This window comes from Otolemur garnettii, unplaced genomic scaffold (assembly GCF_000181295.1).
Source record: "Otolemur garnettii isolate 467f Iridium unplaced genomic scaffold, OtoGar3 scaffold00019, whole genome shotgun sequence".
NCBI lineage: Eukaryota > Metazoa > Chordata > Mammalia > Primates > Galagidae > Otolemur > Otolemur garnettii.
Genome location: NW_003852414.1, coordinates 16,096,224 through 16,116,608, shown reverse-complemented (window position 1 = coordinate 16,116,608; position 20,385 = coordinate 16,096,224). Strand labels below are relative to the sequence as shown.

At 42.1% G+C, this 20,385-nt stretch overlaps 1 protein-coding gene and 1 non-coding gene across 2 annotated transcripts in view; one reads left to right on the top strand and one right to left on the bottom strand.

Annotated features, from left to right (window-relative positions):
• CUBN (cubilin) overlaps positions 1 to 20,385 on the bottom strand; it is a 245,379-nt gene that overhangs the window by 118,448 nt on the left and 106,546 nt on the right. The window contains exons 29-31 of the mRNA XM_003786786.2: positions 19,494 to 19,675; positions 14,354 to 14,528; positions 12,535 to 12,704 (exon numbers count right to left, since the gene is read on the bottom strand). Of these exons, the coding sequence (XP_003786834.1) occupies positions 12,535 to 12,704; positions 14,354 to 14,528; positions 19,494 to 19,675 (527 nt within the window). The remainder of the gene's footprint in view (positions 1 to 12,534; positions 12,705 to 14,353; positions 14,529 to 19,493; positions 19,676 to 20,385) is intronic.
• Positions 3,386 to 3,487, top strand: LOC111724146. The gene has a single exon (XR_002772490.1). It is a non-coding gene; the product is annotated as a U6 spliceosomal RNA (small nuclear RNA).

Genomic DNA, 20,385 nt, shown 5'->3' with positions numbered 1-20,385 from the left:
GATTCAGATATAAATCCTCTCCTTGCCCTTTTCTGGTCTAACCATAGTTTTTTTCTTTTTTCTTTTGGTCTACCAGTGCCTTTTCCCCTCACCTTGCCCTTGGCCTACATTGGCTTTCAACCTGGTCCTTACTGTGTCCTTTTTTCTAAAATCCATCTGGTACCACACATTGCCTTAAAGCTTATCAGTGTAAAAAGGGTGGCGAAGGATAAGATATGTAGGGTACAGAAGAGATGATTCTCATCAGAGTGCAAATTTAATATTGAGGATGGAGGGTCTATGAAATAGTTTTCAAGTGTCATAGATGGGAACTATGTAGCTGCTAATGGAACTCCCATTCTGGAATGTGAACCGCGCCAAAATAGAGGAAATATTAAGTGGTAAGGAGGGGAATCCCTCAGGAAATTATCCAAGCTGTTGGAGTCGTAAGTGTAAGTGAGGAAGGAAACAGCGGTATTACTCACTATAGCAGCTTTTCTTTGGGTGGGGAGGAGGAAGCATCCGTTTCCTCCCTCAGTGACATGTTCCAGCTAAGCTCCTTGGAAATTAAATGCTAAGTCCAATTCACAAGCCCACATCTCACAGCGGGACTTGTTGCTCTTACCTCTTTGTTCTATCTTCTCCTGCTCTGAGTTCACTTTTTACAGAGACCATAAACTCTGATAACTTGCAGTCGTGGCAAGCAGTGACTCAAAGATTCCTGGAAATGTTAATATGAAAAGAAATCCAAGAGGCTCATCTTACTTCCACAAATAAACATTTAAGGAGATTTCAACTGAAATGTAAACCAAACCAAACCAAACTGGCTTCCAGAAATCAGGAGTGGTCTCAATTTAACTGTTCCTTTTCTTAGGGGATACAAAGGTTTAGCCTGGGGTTTGGGGTGATGGGTTTGGCACTGGCATGAAAAATGGCTGAGCGGGTTATCAAATGCAAGTCGCAGAATGAATAATTTGAAAAGATAATCCTCAAGTATTAAATAGAAATGAAAATTTCTGTGGTGGGAGGGAAGGAAGAAATGGGGAGGAGAAAAGGGAGAGAGAGAGGGAAAGAGGAGAGAAAAGGAGGGGAGGGAAGGGGAGAGATTAATTGCTGTCATGGATTTATTTGTAAAACAGGAAATATTTGAAGAATTATTTCTGTTGTCTCTTTGAACCACCAAGTTCCATGATCCCTGCATCTGTCTGCTCTGCTTTGGAAATGATCAGTGTTTTAAAAGGAAACACATCATGGGTAGTGTCTTAAAAAAATAAAACAAAAGATGGATGCTGTGCTAGGTGTCTGCCCTGCTCCACCCTGTGCCTTGATGTCAAATGATGGGAACAGCAACAGGCACTAAGCTTTGGGGGAGAGGGAGGCACAGGGATCTGGCTTTTTTGGGGTTCAAATGAAACACTTTCTTTCTCCTAGATGGGTACAAAAAGCTATAGAAAGAAAATAGTTACTACTCTCTCCCTCCCCTCCCCTTCCCTTCCCACCCCCTCCCTCTCCTCTTTGTACTAGTCTGTTAGCTCCAGTGAGTTTCCTCCCAAGTGAGAGGCAGGATCCAGACTGTGGTGAGCTCGCTTTTAGCTGTTTCTTGCTGATTCTCCCAAGGCAGACATTCCATGGAGCTGAGCAGAGGACGCTTGAAGGCAGAGGTTGGGAATCTCAGGGGGCCAGTCCATGCTGCCGAAATGACCTCCCTCCACCCTACTAAGCTATAAGCAGCATTGCTCAGAGATCAATAAGAGCTTGCTGAGCTCCAGGAGTCTCCAGCTCAGAAGAGAGACTCTAATTAAGCAATTAAACTGTCAGTCGGAGGTCACTTTGATACTCAGCCTTCATGAAAGGAAACATAATGGAGCCAGGCTTTTGTCCTGACCAGACAGAACCATCCTCAGCCAGAGGGTCCCACTGCTGCCTTAGCAAGAAATACCCACGTTGTGTCATTCAGGAAAGCAAGGCTAATTACTCCAGACGCTTGAAAAGGACTGAGCAGAAAGTGCAAACATATTACTGTATTTGCTGAAACCTGACTGCAAGTCCAGCTTTCTGATTAGCTCCCCACGATGCTATCACCATCTCAATAGAAGTCAAAATTCCCTTTTTCCCTTTTTTCATTACAGCAGCATATGATTCTAGAAAAAAAAACAAACGCACTTCTGTGATGTTATTTAAGTCCTCATGTGGCTTAAAATAGTGAGAATGTATATCAATAACAGTCCCAGGGAGGGAACTCAGTAGGCCTTATTCCCAAAGGTGAAATCTGTGATTTGCCACTGAAGCGCTGATCGTTGCAGGAGTGGAGATGATGAAAATTCATGTATTCTTTTATGCAGCCATGGATCTACTAGAAATTCACCCATCAAAAAGATTTGTGCCTTTGGGATTCAAAGACTGCAGCTGTGGGTTGTATGCAGGGGGATGGAGGCTGTGTATTACTGCTCCATTTTAAAATTTTCACCGTGCTTGTTGAATTTCACCTTTGGTTCCACAATGCCTGTGGGATTACGGTACTTCCACTTGGGACCCATGGGGAAGAGGCCTACTGCAAGAAGAGCTCACGTTTGTACATCCAGAGGAGTGTGGGGATAGACTGCTACCCTGTGTCCTGGTGCCCCAGATGGAGTCTGATGGCTGTGGGAGTCCAAGTTTGACCTTCTTGTGGGAGTCCAAGATGAACCCACCATGGACACTGCTGGGCCCTCAGTGCCTACTGCATGCATCTTCCATCTTGATCATCTCTTCCCATGCCTAGGTACTTTTTCCCCCTGCATTTTGTAGAGATAGGGTCTTGCTCTGCTACTCAGGCTGGTCTCGACTCCCAGTCACAAACAATCCTCCCAAAGAGTTGGTTTTCCTCTTCTTACTCACAAATGCAACCCCTAACTGGATCCTTTCTCCTAGTTTCCCTCTCTCTTCTTGGGTTCCCCAGCACCCAATTTTATAAACAAACTAGGACCCCCAGGTCACAGAGAGAGTGAGGGTGGTACCATGCCCAGGGGCTCGTGGCTAGCACTGTCGGCACATACCTGGCACCATATTGAAGGATGAATGGAACCCAGGCCTCAGACTCAAAGCAAGGATGCTTTCCCACTTCATATTTGAATTCCTAACACTTTTCTGCATATTGATGGATATAGCCTGGATTCATCAGAAATAGAAATAGAAATCAAAGTGAATCCAAAGTAACCCTAAACTTATTTGCTTCCTCTGCTTTTCTAGTCTACCATTCGGTTTCCTGTATATTAATTGTAATTTTTATATTTTGTGAAGTATTCACATTTTAGGGAGTTAACGGCTTTTGTTTTAGTGTTAATCCTTGGTGGGGGCCTAGATTCCTGCAAACCTTGCCAGGACCTGCCATGGGAGCAGGTGATGTGAGAAAAGACAGGCTCATTGCTTGCTTTGGCAGCACATATATGAAAATTGGAATGATATAGAGAAGATTAGCATAGTCCCTGTGCAAGGATGACACGCAAATTTGTGAGCATACCATATTTTTAGACAGACAAATGGCTAGCAAACATATGAAAAAATGCTCATCCATAGTTATTAGAGAAATACAAATAAAACCACCCTGAGATATCATCTAACCTCAGCGAGAATGGCCCTCATCACAAAATCTCAAAACTGCAGATGCAGAGAGAAGGGAATACTTTTACACTGCTGGTGGGACTGCAAACTAATACAACCTTTTTGGAAGGAAGTATGGAGAACCCTCAAAGAACTCAACCTAGACCTTCCATTTGATCCTGCAATCCTATTACTGGGCATCTATCCAGAAGGGAAAAAAATCCTTTTACCATAAAGACACTTGCATTAGACTGTTTATTACAGCTCAATTTAAAATTGCCAAAATGTGCAAATAGCCTAAATGCCCACCAACCCAGGAATGGATTAACAAGCTGTGATATATGTACACCATGGAATACCATTCAGCCATTAAAAAGATGGAGAATTTACATCCTTTGTATTAGCATGGACGGAAGTAGAACATATTATTCTTAGTAAAGCATCATAAGAATAGAGAAGCAAGAATCCAATGTACTCAATTTTGATATGAGGACAATTAATGACCTAATACAGGGTAGGAGATGGGGGGAGGGGAAAACAGAAGAGAAGAGAGAGAGAAGGACTTCCTTTCTCTGGGGAAAGGAAGACCAGAGAGAGGCAAGGAGGGAGAGGGTCGGAGAAGGGAAGAGCAAAGAGAGGGAAGGAGGAAGCGGGTGGAAATCCCAGTGTGTAATACACCTTTGGGGGGCAAGATACAATTATAAGAGGGACTTTACCTAACAAATGCAATCAGTGTAATGTGGTTTCTTGTACCCTCAATGAATCCTCAATAATAAAAATAAATAAATAAGCACAGACTTAGGCTCAGTTACCTCAGGTCAAACAACCAGTGGGAGCCTGTGAGAAGTGTACACTATCACTAGTAGCATCTAGCAAATGCAGCCTCGATCCATTCTCCCACCGGTCTCTTTATTCAGTCCCAAACCATAAATCATGTTGACAACATAAAACATAAAGTTAATTTGAGTAATTCAAAGCCAGGTGCTCCAAGCAATCATTAACAATCAAAACAAACAAACAAAAAATAGGGTAAAAAAAGAGGGAAAGATCACATCATGTGATTACAACTCACACTTTACAAATTAGGGGGAAAACTTTAACTTTCCTAACTTGCTTCAGGGATTCCCATCTATACTTGGGCAGGACTCCAGTGACAGTAACCGTTAGTTGCTAAGTAATCCATTCTCAGCTTCAAGATATCAACCAGGTTGTCTGTGGAACCTAGAGGATCAGGGTCCTGGACTGTCAACAGACTTCCAGAAATGCCTGGCCTAAACTACAATATAACCCTACTCTCACCATCTTCTATTAACTAGCCTTGACCCCAACCCTTCTGGACCTCAATTTCCTTTTTCTAAAATGAAGAGATAATGCTAACCGAACTCGTTTCCCCTCTTCTGACCTTATGCATCTATGTGCTTATTACTGTTAACCATTTTGCTATTAAATAAATATTTCTGCTTCTAACAACCCAAATTGTTACAGAAGTTTTTTTAAAAATCAATGGCTGGTCTCATCCAAGGACAATTTACATTAATATTGAATTGTACACTGAGCTCTATTAAAAATCTCCTAAACACAAACATTATCTGACAGCATCATTGGCAGCGGAGTATTTTTCTCTTCGCTAATGATTTTGGCTAAGCCACAGGACCAAGACATTAACTTGAATGTCTCCAAAATGAATGATTGTCTTTGTATGAACTTAGACTGCAGAGATGTTATGTAAGATATTGGACTTTCGGGCAAGTTTCACATCCAGTGTCCATCTGGCTGTAAAGATGGGTGCCTGGTGCTTCAATGCCGGCCTTCATGAAGCCCTGGACAACTAATTCCAACTTGGAGCCAAGCATCCAGTCTCGCCAGGACTTGGCCCTGCCTGGTTCCAAACCTCTGCAGACTTCATGTCCCCTTAATTGGGTCCACTTGGCAATCACACACCGCAGATCTCTAATCTTGATATACGTGAACAGTCCTTTTTTGTTTTCTTAATGTTTCCTTATCTTTTTGTGAAGGTGATTTATGGATGCTGAGGCAAGAGGATTGCTCAAAGCCAGGAGTCTGAGGTTGCTGTGAGCTATGACTCCATAGCACTCTACAGAAGTAAGACTGTCTCTGCCTCAAAAAAATCATCGTATGAGCAGAAATTATTTAGCTTGTACTTTATGCAATTTCCAATATACATACATTTATAAATCAGAAAAAAATCTTGCGGTAGGCCAAGTGCTCCAATTTCTCGTGTTGCTCTTCTTGAGGTCTCAGGCCTGACAAAATGACCTCACCAACTGTTCATCTATCTCTTACTGCAGCTAATCTCTTCCCACCAGCACCCTGCCCTCTTGACACAGCTTAATCTTACCCATAATTTAAAACAAAAACAATTTTCCGCTGTTTTGCCTCACCCACAGTTTACCTCCCTGTCTCCCTCCATGGCACGCATTTCCACAGTTCTGGGGGAAAGCTCAGTAGCCCCTGCACCTCCCGACCATTGGAACTGGAGTCCTCCACCCCTATCCACACCAATCCTGCTCCTTGAAGGGTTACTGAAGACTGAATTCAGTAGCTTTGTTTCAGCCCTTGCCTTGTTGGCCTCTGCTGGGTTCGATACTTTGATCACCAGCTCTGAGTCTGGCTTCACCCATGGTTTGGTCCCCTGGGGTTCTCCCCCTGCTCTGCAGACTCCCCCTCAAGATCCCTTCCTTGGATCTTTCATCTGCCCCTCAAATGGCCACATTTTCCCAAGAATCTACTTGTGCTTTTCTCTTTACAAAATAATCCCAGAAGCGTCCACACCTACTCCCAAGACTTTACTGATCACCCAAACACATAGAAATTATCCTCAAAGGCCTATGTCCAGCTCAGACTCCATCCTGAGCACTGAACTCATGTCAAACTCTGTAACACTTAAACCCAAAAGTTTCCAGATCAAACTCATTAGCATCTACTCCCCTTACTCAGTTAATGCCCCATCATTCATCCATTCTTCAGCCAAAGAGTCCCAATCCCCCTCTCCATCCCTCCCCTTTCCCTCTGCCACGTAATGAGCCTCCCAGAGGTGACCCCACCAGACAGTTCTCCAGTATGTCCCTACTCCCGAGGCCACTCCCAATATGAGGTCTCATCACCTCTGACCCAAGCTCGTCCCATCACTTCCCAAACAGACTTTACACTATCTTTCTCTTTCTCTGCCCACCCATTCTTTACACTGCTATCTGTCATTGTAAGTGCAGCTCTGAGTATGTCATTGGTCTGTTTTACAGTAGTCTTTCACTGACTGCATGCTACCTATGGGATAATTTCACACTGAGCACTAGGGCATAAGTTTGTCCAACTTCAATGTCTTCTGTGGCCCTTTGGTCTCCACATGCTCCCCAGCACCTGTCTACATCCCAAGCACAGCCACTCCTCTCTTATTCTTTCTGCACTATTTCCCCATCCTGCTCCTGCAGCCTGCCTTTCTGGCCGCACTGCCACGTTTGTACTAATGAGACTCTGCCACTTAAATGTCACCTCCAGTGTGAAAACCTCCCTATTTCCAGGTCTGAATGAATCACTCTTGCTGCTTTTTCAAGGTTATCACTCGAGTACACTCAGGCCTAGATACACTAAATGCAGGGTGCTGTAGTTGAGAAAGATCTATAAGTAGGTTCCTCTCTACTGAAGAGCTCGAGGCCTGGATGGGAAGGCCTGGACCTGGCTCCTATGCCCATTGCTGTCTTCTCCTTCCCCAGGGCTCACTGAGCACATACACCTGTCTGAGAGCCCTCAGCAGCAGCAGATGGCGATGGCTGGCACACATCAAGAACTTTCTATGTGCAGACAGCAAGAAGGTCACCTACGTTGCCTCAAATATCCCAACAAGAAGTCTGGCACAGGTCCTCTTACTATCCCTACTTCAGTTAAGGAAATTGAAGCTGAAAGATTAACTTTCTCCCAAGCAAGACTGCTAGAAAATGGCCAAGTTCAGGCTCAGCTCCAGATCTGCCCCATAGATGTCTTAGCCACAGCACCACACGGCTTGCACTGTTGGTGTAGTCACCTTGCCCACGTGCTTTGATATTCCAACTCCAGTTGACTCTTGAACAGGTTTGAACCAGATAGGTCCATTTATATGTGCATGAATTTTCTTTCATCTCTGGTACCCCTAAGACAGCAAGAGTAAGCTCCCCTTTCCTCCTCTTCTCAGCTAATCCAGTGTGAAGACAGTGATGAAGATCTTCATAATGAGGAATAGTAACTATCTTTTCTCTTCCTTATGATTTTCTAAATAATGTTTTCTTTTCTCTAGATTACTTTAAGAATGCAATATATAACACACATACAAAAAAATCTGCTAATTGACTATGTTATCAATAAGGTAAATGGTTACTAATAGGTTTTGAGGGAGTCAAAAGTTGTAAGCAGATTTTCTAATGCCTGGAGGTGGGAGTCCATTCCCCTAATTCCCCCATCCCACCCCACCTCACATTGTTCAAGGGTTAATTGTATACAGGATTCCCTGATTCTGACAACTTGTTTGGACTATTACATTTTGTATTTTGCCTCATCTGCTAGACTGAACTCTTCCCAGTACCCACCTTTGGGTTTATTTTCCTATCTCCATGCCTACAACCAGATCATATTTGAGTTTTCGCTTCCTCCTGTCTGTCCCCTCCTGCTACAGTTAGTTAAGCCAAGCCCAGATGCATGCTGAGATATGACAATGGCCCATGGAAAACCTTGTCTGTGGCATTTATATCCCATGTAGGTGGAAAATCCTCCTCATGGCCACACTCATGTTGGCACGCCTTTGACCTAGGCGTTGGTTTGGTCACACACACTGGATGTTAAATTCTGTGGATTATGGACCTTACCAGAGGAAAACAGCTGCATCTGGCATCATGCACACAGGGGAGGGAGAGAGTGGTGGGGAAACGGCCACCACAGGCAACACTATGAGTGGACAATTTGTCTCTAGCCTGCTCAAACTTATCTTTTGCTATAATGTTTATTTTCCCTTTGTTTTTAAAAGCATTTAGGAGAAGATAAAGTTCCTAGCTGGTAGCTATTTTCTTTCTCAAACATACCATTCTATTATCCTTTTTTATTTTCTTACTGTTGCTGCTAATAAAAATTTAGCATTTATCTTCCACTTCCTAAAAAGGCAATCTTTTCTTCACCCATCTACTCTCCTGGCTTGTGGGTATCAATATAATGCAGGTGGAGATTCCAGAGGACTTGTGTAGGAATGGCCCCAAGCCTCAGGACCCCCATGCACCCCTGTCCCTCCATCCTTTCCCACCCCTCACTGCTTATCATACCTACAATGTTCACTAGAATAGACAGAAAAGTCATTTGAGAACATGGGAACATCTGGGTAGAAATCAGCAGCTTAGTGGAGGAGATAGGATATCAGCAGTTAGAAATAGTTTAAAATTCACCCTTGAGCTAAGACAAATAATTGTCCTCTTGACCTCATAATGAAAAGACCACCCACAAGCAGTCATGACACTATTAACTCTTTACTTCTTTATTCTGTATACACATACCCCAAAATCTTAATAAAAACTTATGGAGATTTTGGATCAGGGCAGCACCTATCTGCATCACTACAGGGTAATATGTGCTTTTCTCTCCAAGTCTCAGTATATTATTTCTGTGTGTGAATTTCAACATCATTCCTCTCTCCCCTCCTGGACCTCTGAAGGTCAGTGGCTGGGAAAGCCCTGGCTTGGGAATTCTCAGTCTATGGTGGTGTGCCTCCCTCCCGCACTACAACACTGGCCGACTTCAACAGTTTTATTTTATCTTTAGTGTTTTTTGTATTTAAAGATGAGTTTGTCTATTTATCCTATTGCCTGATTATGTTTCTTGGGATGCTAATTTTTTTTAATGATGTCTTTTATCAGTTTGGGGGAAGTCTTAGTCATTAGCTCTTCAAGTATTGCTTCTGGTTCATTTATCTCTTTTCCGTCTGAGATTCCAGTGAAATGTATGTCACACCTTTTCTGTATGTCCTCAGTGTGTCCTCTCTTTGTATTTTTCATCCTTTTGCTTTTTTCTCAGTAGATTCTTCTGGCATCTTTCAGTTCACTATTCCTCTCTTTGTCTCATCTAACGTGTCTAATCTCCCAATACTCCTGCTGAGGTCTTAATTTTAGCTGTATTTATCAGTTCTAAAATTTTTAGTTGAGTCTTTCTCACAATTCTAATGTTACTTTTTAAAATTTACAATTCCTTGCTGAAAGTTTCCAGTTGTTTTTTTTTTTTTTTAACTAAATCATTGCTGTGTAGATTAATGTAATCATGGGGTATAATGTACTGGTTTTATATACAATTTGAAATATTTTCATCAAACTAGTTAACATAGCCTTCACGGCATTTTCTTAGTTATTGTGTTAAGACATTTATATTCTACACTTAGTAAATTTCACATGTATGCTTGTAAGATGCACCGTAGGTGTGGTCCCACCATTTACTCTCCCTCTACCTATCCTTCCCTCCCTTCCCTTTCCCCTTTCCCCTTATTTTTGGGCCATAATTGGGTTATAGCTTTCATACGAAAGCTATAATTTGGTTTCACAGTAGGGCTGAGTACACTGGATACTTTTTCTTCCATTCTTGAAAGTTGCCAGTTTAACTTTTACCTTCATGAGCTTAGTAGTCACAGGCTTCTTTTAGCAACTCATCTAATAACTTTATTCCGTTCCTGTTTTTCTATTTAATTTCACATTAATATGAGGGTAGAAATGATTAGGTTACACTGTTTACATTTGTTAGGTAAAGTTGTAGTTGAGTGCTTCATCCCTAGGTTGTACTGTATAGCCTTACGTTGTGCACATTAGGTGGAAGCACACCAAACCTTCTCTCTCCTCTCTGCTTTCTCTCCTTTCCCTCCTCCCCACTTGAATTCTATTTTGTTTTTTCTGATGTGGGGGTGTAGTTATTTACCTATTGGCTTCATATTAGTATTGTGTACCTTCGATACTTGCTTTTCTATTCTCATGATACTTTACTAAGAAGAATGTTCTTCAACTCCATCCAGGTTAATACAAAAGATGCAAAGTCTCCATTTTTAATAGCTACATAGTGTTCCATGGCATACATATACCCCAGTTTATTAATCCATTCATGGGTTGATGGGCACTTGGGTTGATTCCATGTCTTGGCAATTGTGGACTGTGCTTCAGTGAACATTCTAGTATAAATGTCTTTATGGCAAAATGATTTTTTTTTCCTCCTGGTTAGATACCTAGTAATGGGATTGAGGGATCATCTGGTAACTTTAGAATCTGGCATGTTAGTGGATTTGTCTTGAATTTGTGTTGTTTCCATTCATGTTATGTTGTCGTCTTATGTACATGAGTATCATGAGTGTGGGCTAGTGAATATGAAAAACTACTGGTAGAAATGAGGCCTATAATGATTTTATCACCCTTTGAAGAAGATTTACATTACATTTGCTGGATGCCTGAGGCCTAGATGCATTAGCAGTATAAGATTCCCTCTTATTATCCCATGGTTTGAGATTTTGGGGATCTAGTCAGGTCTCTTGAAGCTTGAATGCACTCTCAGGGAAGGCTGACTTACTTTTATTGACCTAGGATATGAATGGTTCTTTAGGACTTTCACCCTAATGAGTTCCTGGACTCAAACTTGGGTCCTCTTTGACCTGAAAGGCTCTCAGAAGTGCTGCTAAACCCTCCTGAAATAGTAAATGCCCTATGGGCAAAAACAGTCCCAAATACTGGGCTCACACCTCTCTCTCAGATATAAACTCAGAAATTTCACACTACCTCATGAGTTCTTTGCTGCATTTAGAAAGATGTTGTTAAATGTCAACCAAAATTCTTGAACTCTCTCTGTCAGGAGAGTTGGTCTGAGTTAGCATTATGAATAGTAGATACTCTGTCCTTCCTAGTTTGTAGGGTGCTTTGCCAACTTAGGCTCTGAAGACTTATTTGGAAGATTAAATTATAGTCATAAATAGACTTAACTTTTATAAATGTTCTGATCTTATAAAAATAATACTTGAAATCCTACCATTAGATTGGACTACTTTGAAAAATGCAAAACAAGTTTTGAGTTTTCTTGAATTAAATTTGAAAGAAGCTGGCCAGCTGGTGTTTGTGTAAGAAATTGTCAGGAAGCTAAAATGAAAAGATCCATTAACTCAGAGAATCTGGTTTATATTTGAATGAAATGTCTATAACTACAAATGAAAGACAAAAACATCTTTTGTTAGAAAATCAGGTAGTCAAAAAATTAAAAAGACAAAGGAAAATAAAAAGAAAATTCCATTTACTCTGATATTAACCACAAAGCATTAGTTTCAGGAAGGACAGCATTAAAGTTGTTATAGTAGTAGAAACTTTTTGTCAACTGACCAGCTAATAGCCATCTTCCTTCTCCTTCAATGTCCAACCTATTCTGTCCTACCAGAACACCGATTTGTTCAAGTGAAAAATCAAAATATCCCAATCTCAAGAAAAGCAGAATCCTGTGTGAACTCCAGAGACCTAATAAGTAACTGATCTAAAGTAGTTTTAATGAATCTATTCCATTATAATTTTCTGATCTCCTCTGTAGTTAATTCTGACTAATAATATATAAAGGGCGGGTCAGGTGGAATTTTGTTTTCCCTATTAAAAGAAACACGCACACAAATAAGCTAACCCTAATTCTCTTTCCTTCCTTCAGATGTAGACTTAGATACTATGTTCAAAAAAAACTACTGCCGTCAATATTTGACCCTAAAGTAATAAATAGCACAACAAAAAGCTAACAATAATGACAGACCTTGAGATTATCTACCTTCTGAATTGAATTTAGGTTAAAAAAAGTAAATGTCCTTGTATTATAAGTTGTTAATAGTTTAGTTTCCTATGATTTGATGTTAAAAACATTCATAGCTAATACATGCACTAAATGTGCTCACATGACAATATTGTGACCCATGTTTGACTGGAAACAGTGCTTAAAATTTTCATCACTTACCATAATACAAGAATCCTGAGGTTCAAGGTCAAAGTCAGTGAAGTTCAAGAGGACACGATGATTTCTCTCAACTTTAATAACCCAGGAGCAGTCCGTGTTACTCCTATAAGGACTGGGGTAATTTGGAGAATGAATCTCCCCATGAGGAGCCTGGAAAATTCCACCACAACCTGTAAGTGGAAAACCCAATTTAACAATAAGAGGAATCATAGATGCATTAAACATTACTATTACCTGGTAGTAGGGATCAATATCTCACTTTCTTGACAATTAGTTTTACCTTATTCTATGATAAATACTTTGAAGAACTATAAATCCCCATTAATTCATTTGTCCCAATGAAATAAGAAAGATGATATGGGAAGTCCTAAGAAAATACTTCAAACACTTTAAATATGGATACCAAAAGTTATTTTAAAACTAATGAAAAGTTAGTGCAAATGAAATCATGTTTTCACAAAGGTATGAAATGTTTCTCCGTTGTCCTCTAAAAATACAGTATATTAGAAGAATAACATGTTTCCTCCCAAGAGTTTGGAAAATCTAGTAGTGTATGCTTTCACAAATAACTTAATATCTACCTTTTAAAAATGTAATATTCTGCATGTAGTACAGTTATTTTTTTTTAATTTCTATGATATCAAATACCTGTTAAGGCAGTGGTTCTCAACCTTCTTAATTGCCACATTGTTACAAATGGAAAAAAAAGGTCGCCACCCACAGGTTGTGAACAGGCTGTGTTAAGGCAATGTCTCTATCACCTATTACTTTTTGGATTTATGACAATATAAACCAAAAATTGAAAAATTCTGTACTATTTTCTAATATTTGAGAATCACTTGGGGGAAGTCCGAAAACTCTGTGTGTGGGTGTGTAGGTATTTAGATCCCTACATAATTAAATTTAAGATAAATTTGTTATATAGTTTCTGTATTATCACAGAGCTGATGAAGCAGAGCCTTATGTGGCCAAGGTCACTCCTGTGCTTTGACATTTTCTAGCTATGGGGCTCTGGGAAAGTCACAAATTAATCTTCAGTTTCCTCAGTAGTAAGACGAGGACTGAGGTGACTTCCTCACAAGGTGACTACAGAATTAAATCAAATAATCCTTGGGCAGCGCCTGTGGCTCAAAGGAGTAGGGCGCTGGCCCCATATGCCAGAGGTGGTGGGCTCAAATCCAGCCCTGGCCAACAGGAGCAAAATAAATAAATAAATAAATAATCCTTATAAAATAGTTAGAAAGTTCCCAGCACAAATTAAGGGTTCCATAAGTGTGGCTATTGCCACGTATTAGGAGTTGTATAACATAATATCTATTAAAATATTTTGTCCTATAGTTCATGACTTAAAAAATGTGCAACAGGTAATTTATTCAGATTACTTAAGATCTGGGGCAGAAAGTCAGTACGTACCACATAGTAATTCCTTGGGATTCATAGATTTAACATTTATAGTATTGGCATTTGTCAAAAACCCAGAGGTCTGTGCTGTGTGTACGGTACGCAGTGATTTACTTCTCGTGGCTGCTGGCATTGGAGGATGGTGGCAAGGCACAAGTCTAGCCAGTCACCCAACTTCTGTTCTCACTGTGGACTGGTATACTTGTATCCTTCTTTCCACATATGTGATAACACTTAGAAAGTGAAACTCTATCATAGTTTTAGGGGAAAAGTACATGAGTACCTGTGAAAACGGTCTTGGCCATTTTGGGGAGTAAGTTAACCATCGGGGCGTAGGCTTCACACACTTCTCCAGACAGTTGTGAAAAGTAACAAGGATACAGCTTAGGTGCTAAGATACCTTCCTTTCTTCACTCACCTCCAGGGATCGCTTGCCATGAGGCATTGAAGCCTCTCCCATTTATAGAGCTGTCCGTCTTAAATCTGACTGCTAGCTCATTGCCTGTGCTGGACACCTGCATGGGGTTCTCCGATGACAGCTGGAAACACAGCTGGGCTATTCTGGGAGCATGGAAGTCGGGGCCTCCATAGATCTAAGATGGGGTATAGGAAGAAAGGCTGATGTAAGTTATACGTTACACACGCTACCCTTCCCCTGCTTCTTCTCACCACCAGCTCTTGGATTCTATTATGATCAGAGATTGAAATCTCAGCCTTCCTGGGTGGGGATGAACCGTAAACTTGAGCTGAGTTTTCAGAGGCACTCCCTTCAGCTTAGGAACACACAAGTTCAATCTCCCATGACATGCCTGCTTGTTTCATCAGCCAGAACTGCAGAGTGGATGATCCTGGAATCCCCCTTTCTCCTCTTTCCCTCTTTCTTATGTCTTCCTGAGATTTCCAGACTGCAGATATTAGTATTGTCTAACTCCTCCAGGCACATAGGAATAGTCAGCATAAAGCTATTCTTTAATAAAAGCTGAGTTTACTGAAGGCTGTGGATTTATCATATATATTTTTAGGAATTCCACCTACCCCACAAGCCAAATATTTTATGAGATTAGGCATTAAACATAATGATTTTTCTTCTTCAGAAGGAATGGAAATGCAGCCTCTGTAAGTATGTTCTGGAGCATTCTGAGAAGGGGTGCACAGGCACGGGACCCAGGGCATCAGCCTGCTCAGGAGGTGCCCTGGACTCTGCCCAGCTTCCATGTGGTTCCCTCTAGAACCATCACACTTGGATTCAGCCCTTCTAGGCTCCCCCAAATCTGCCAACACCCCAGGGGCACATTCCTCACAAAAGGGGTCCCAAGGTCTCACACAGCATCCTGCAAGCCCATATAGCCCACCCAGGCCAGGGTGTCTGGGAGGGTACATTTCCTAACCTCCCTCAGAATCAAACAGAAGGTACTGACTCACCACCTTCAGGTCTTGTTAAAGCTGAATTTGTAGAAGAAAGACCATTTGGGGTGACAGTTGTCAGGGATATGGAAACTGAGCCCTTTACAACTTCATAACTGCCCATTGGTAGCACCACCTCCCCTGCCATGTCTAGGTGCACAGGGCCACAGCCAGGAAGGCAACTCTCAGTGAGAGCTAGGTGCAGTGCCCCCCAAACTCTCCCACCTACAGCCACATCCCCCCATGTCTAGGTGCACAGGGCCACAGCCAGGAAGGCAACTCTCAGTGAGAGCTGGGTGCAGTGCCCCCCAAACTCTCCCACATCCAGCCACATCCCCCCATGTCTAGGTGCACAGGGCCACAGCTGGGAAAGCAGCTCTCAGTGAGAGGTGGGTGCAATGCCCCACAAACTCTCCCATCTCCAGGTCACACCTCCAACTCCTCAGGTCCCCTGGTTCCTTGCCCACCCTCAGGCCCACTGCTGACTGATAGGAAAATCGCTCAAGTGTTCTCTGGGGAGAGAGAGGGAGAACAAGAAGCCTGCTCTGGGAGAGAAGTATGTGATTTGAATCTATAATGATTTCTTTGTCTGATTAATTCCCCCCAGCCATGCGGGAAAGGCCAAAATGAATGAAACTGCTGTTCCACAGAGGGCTGAGCACAGGACAGTAATTGCAAAGGAATGAAGCGGTCTGACTGCTTCAGGCTTATTTTCATTAGGAGGAGCTGATGTTTGTGCAGCCCCCTGAGTCCCAGCAAAAGCAGGACTTTAGGGAGAGCCCTGTGTGGCCCATCACACGTACACAATATTCAAATAGAAGGAATAGGTTTGCTTCTTGTTTAGAGAGTTCTTTCCCATTTCAAGATTTCCCTATCCCCTCACCCAAAGCACAGTCCCTAGAGGAGCATGACGCTGACAGCCATGTGCCCCTGACCATCCGAGCCCAGTAAACAGCACATATTTGGAGAGAAAATTCACTCCACGTGTTAGGGGTTAACAAAGAAATCTCAAGCGTCAGCAAAATGTTCTTTGTTTTCTCTGCTCATGCATCCCCTTGAGATCACAAACATAATGGGTATGGGTTGGCTGGGCTCACAATCTCCACAAGAATAAACTCTGCCACTTTTGACATTATTTCTTAAGGGTTGAGCTTGCAAACGGCCATTGCAGGGAGCTCAGAATCAGCTCACTGCTCATACCAAGCAATTGTCCCAGTTTATTGCACCAAAGAATGGATTTCCTCTTTTGCTTGGTGCCAGTTCAGGCTTTCTCATTACAGAGCTTTCTCAGAGATTGGGGTAAAATCAGCCAGAGCATTTCCATGAGCAAAATGATGGCCTGGTGCTTTTGGCTTCCACAAATAAAACCGATAGTTAACACATGACTCTTCAAAAGAGGAAAAAGATGGAAAGAATTTCAGGGTGTGGTTACCGGACTACAGCATATGACTAAACTTTGGGGGAAAAAAAATAGAATTGGTCTGATGATCAATGATTAAAAAATGTGTTTTTAGCAAATGCTCAGGACGGGGAGAACATTTCAGGGCCTATGGTTTTAATCTGTTTTGAACATTTCTTTCTGCTCTGTTAGCTCCATTCATTGTAACAATCAAGTCAGCATTCCGTGGTTATGAGTAACCAATCGCCTGTTGCTTTATGCAACTGGCCACTTTCTGGACACTGATTTTCGAGAGGTAGAAAAAATAGCTCCAGGTTAAATTTAGTGAAAGCCAGGTATGCCCCCATCCTGGTGGCAGTAACATCCTACTTGTCTGTACTTAGCAGATCAGGAAAGAGGATGAGGTGCAGGCCGAGGAAGTCGGTGAAGTTTCCAGACCACACACCCACCAGGGGAAACAAATATCAAAACCTACTGCTAACTCGTTATCAGTGGCTATGGAATGAGGGATGGAGGAAATCATTTATCCTCATTAGTCCAGATTTAAGATTTATCTGAGTTGAACACTGGCAGAGAAGGGAAATAAGGTTTCTGAATATCTCAGAGGGCTGCTCATTTCAACCTTAAGAAAAAAACTTCCTTAAAATATTCAAGGGCCTTAAAATATCACCCCCAGCCCTTGCTTTTCAAGGAACTTGGGAGGCCCCAGCAATGTCAGCTTGTCGTTATCATAGTAAGCCCCAGGCAGACTTCCATCTCTTCATGAGGCCATTTCTCTCAGGCACAGGACACTCCCTGGTCACTGCTGCTGTGAGTCCCTGATGGTGTCCCTCAGGCACCAAGCTTCCTAGTGCAGAGCAGCCCCTGTCTCTGCTTTCTCACGTAATGGGTGTGACAAAACCCAGGGCACAATGAGCCCATTCACGGTTTGCCAAGTGGGCAACAATCACATGCACTTTGGAATATGAAAATGAAGGGTTTGGAACATTGCACACTGCTGTGGAGGACCCTCTGCCAGCCCTTTGTGTGCGTGAAGGGGTTTTATGCAACCGGGCAATATCCTGGCTGGCAGGGGAGGCCACACAAAGGTTCCACAAGTGAATGCTAGGCCCGCTTCACATAGTGAGTATGGGTTCAGGAAGTACCTTGTTCTCTCCTCCTAATAACCCGTTCCTCCCCGAGACGGAGTCATGATCTGGCAGCCTGGTTTTCAGGAAGACAAGGGGATGGGTTTGATCCAAGGACTTGCACCTCCAGTGAGCATTATGATGGTGCGCAATACTCTCATTAATCCCATGAAGATTTCATTTACTGTCACATCACCCTCCCTTGGAGAGATGGGAACTACTAAATGTAATTCTTAGTGACTCTGCTGAGGAGGTGATTTTAAAATCCCATTTCTTTTCAAGGTAAGAATTTGTTTTGTAATGAAATGAGGGTGTTAAGTGTTAGTCTCCTGTAAAGCACACACTACTCACTTCAGTCCCTGCGGCACAGCGCACACGTCTGTGGTTGCGCACCAGTCTACGTGGAGTGTGGAGCAGGGATCGGGCTGGAGTCTTAGCTCTTCCACTCACCACCCACGTGATCATGGAGAAACTCGCTAACATTTTTGGCCTTGTTATTGACAATTGTAAAATGGAGACAAAATTCTCCTTTTACTTCAGTGGATCACTTAACATTTAAATGAGTACACGGATGTAAAAATGCCTTTGTAAAACACCACAAATATAAGCATCATCAGAGATTTTGATGCTTTATTCATTCCATAAACATGGAGCGGTTACTATTCACCAGGTACTCTGTGGCACTAATGATTAGCAGTAACAGAGAATAAAGCAAAACAAAACAAACCCAGGCTCACAGAATTTAAGTACTACTAGCTATAGAATTCTTGTAATGACATGCTGCAGTAATCCCCATAATGGAAACGAAGGGATTTTTGCCTATACTTGGAAGCATTAAAGTTTGCACACAGCTCAAAGTTTAGACCTATGTATCTCCTAATGACTAGATTTCTTGCAATGAAAAGCTGACTATATAATAATAAACTTTGGGGCCCAAGATTCTCAAAGATTATCTTAATGTTCTGAGATATATCCTTTGTAATAGCTTTAGAAGAGTTTTCATCTTCCAATGCCTCCTACTACAAGTGACCATTATTTTTAAAAGCCACTTACAGTGTTTGCACCATGGTGACCCCACCTCCATCCTGGGATTGCAGCTGCTACTGCTTTGGGGGGCAGGTCTTGTGCTTGTTGCCAGCACCTCTCTGCCATTCAAAGGCTTTTCCTAAGGAACCTTTCTCAGACCAGAAGTGTGGGGTGTTAACCATCCCAAGTGCAATCTTCATCACTGGGAACCAGAGTTGGGGACCGATGCCTTAGCCTCCGGCCCTTCAGTGGGACAACCCTCAGAGGGTCCCAGTGGAACTGAGCCCGAGTTGCCCACAGGGACCCCTCCATTTGGCTCTCCTCCCTGCACATCTATACTCACTCTGTTTCCTTGCTCCTATTCCCAGCATCATCTCCTAACCAAACTGCAGCCAAAACCTTCCTAGGACTGCTTTAGGGAAACCCAAATTAAGATATGAATCCCATATGTCTACCAGCATTATTCACAAAGACCTGAAATTCATTAAAATGACTAAAAATAGAACATGGTTGGCCAGTACAAAGAATTAGGGACCTTGGCAGAAGGATTTCCTATTCTACCCTAAAGTTCTAAGGTGCTAGAAAACAATCTCACTTCCTACCTCCAGGACGTCGAAGTTGCATCTTGCATGGTACTCCACATCAAAGTCATGGATGGTGAGCTGAATGCTGCTCCCGGGGGCCGTCTTAATGTACCAGATGCACTCCTTGTTGGCTGGATACCTGCCCGGGTACCCAGGGCTGCTGAAGGAGCCCGTGGCTCCGGACAGCTCTGCACCACAACCTGTCGAAACAGCAGGGCTGGGTCAGCTCAGTGTGGGCAGCAGCCAAGTTGAAATGATTTAACCCATCAAAAGTTAACTGAAAATATACACCCATAGTTGAGAAGAAAATCACTAAGTTATATTTATACAGTTATAATACAGGGAGAAACAAAATCATGGCTCCAAACATTAATTTTATTTCTTTTCTTAAAAAGAAACATTGATTATGTCATTTGGTATTATCATGCTCAGCCCTCATTCTCACCACATCAAAACTTAGGTACTCTTTTTAAAAAATGTTATTCCAGTTTTGGATTTCTTCATTCCATTCAGGTAGGAATTACCTAACACAGCAGGAAGTTCAATGGACTGTGTGAGCACAGTGTTAGATAATGAACTTCATGTCTCTGGGTCTCCTCTGTTCTCATAGCTAATACATTATTTCTAAGTCCCTTCCAGATGTAAGAACTAGAATTCTAAGGGCTAAAGATCCTTTGCTTTGTATGTGAGATGGTATGAAATAAAAAAGTAAATGATAAATGTCTTACACAAAAACTCATAAAAAATTAACTTACATAAAGTTAATTCTGATAATTATGATGTAAAAACACACAACACACACATTAAAACCCAACTAAGGAAAAAGACAGCAGGATATGTTTATAATATTTTCATATTATCATGTTTTAAGAAGCAAGGAGCAGTTCAAGCAGATCAGGACAACAAATAA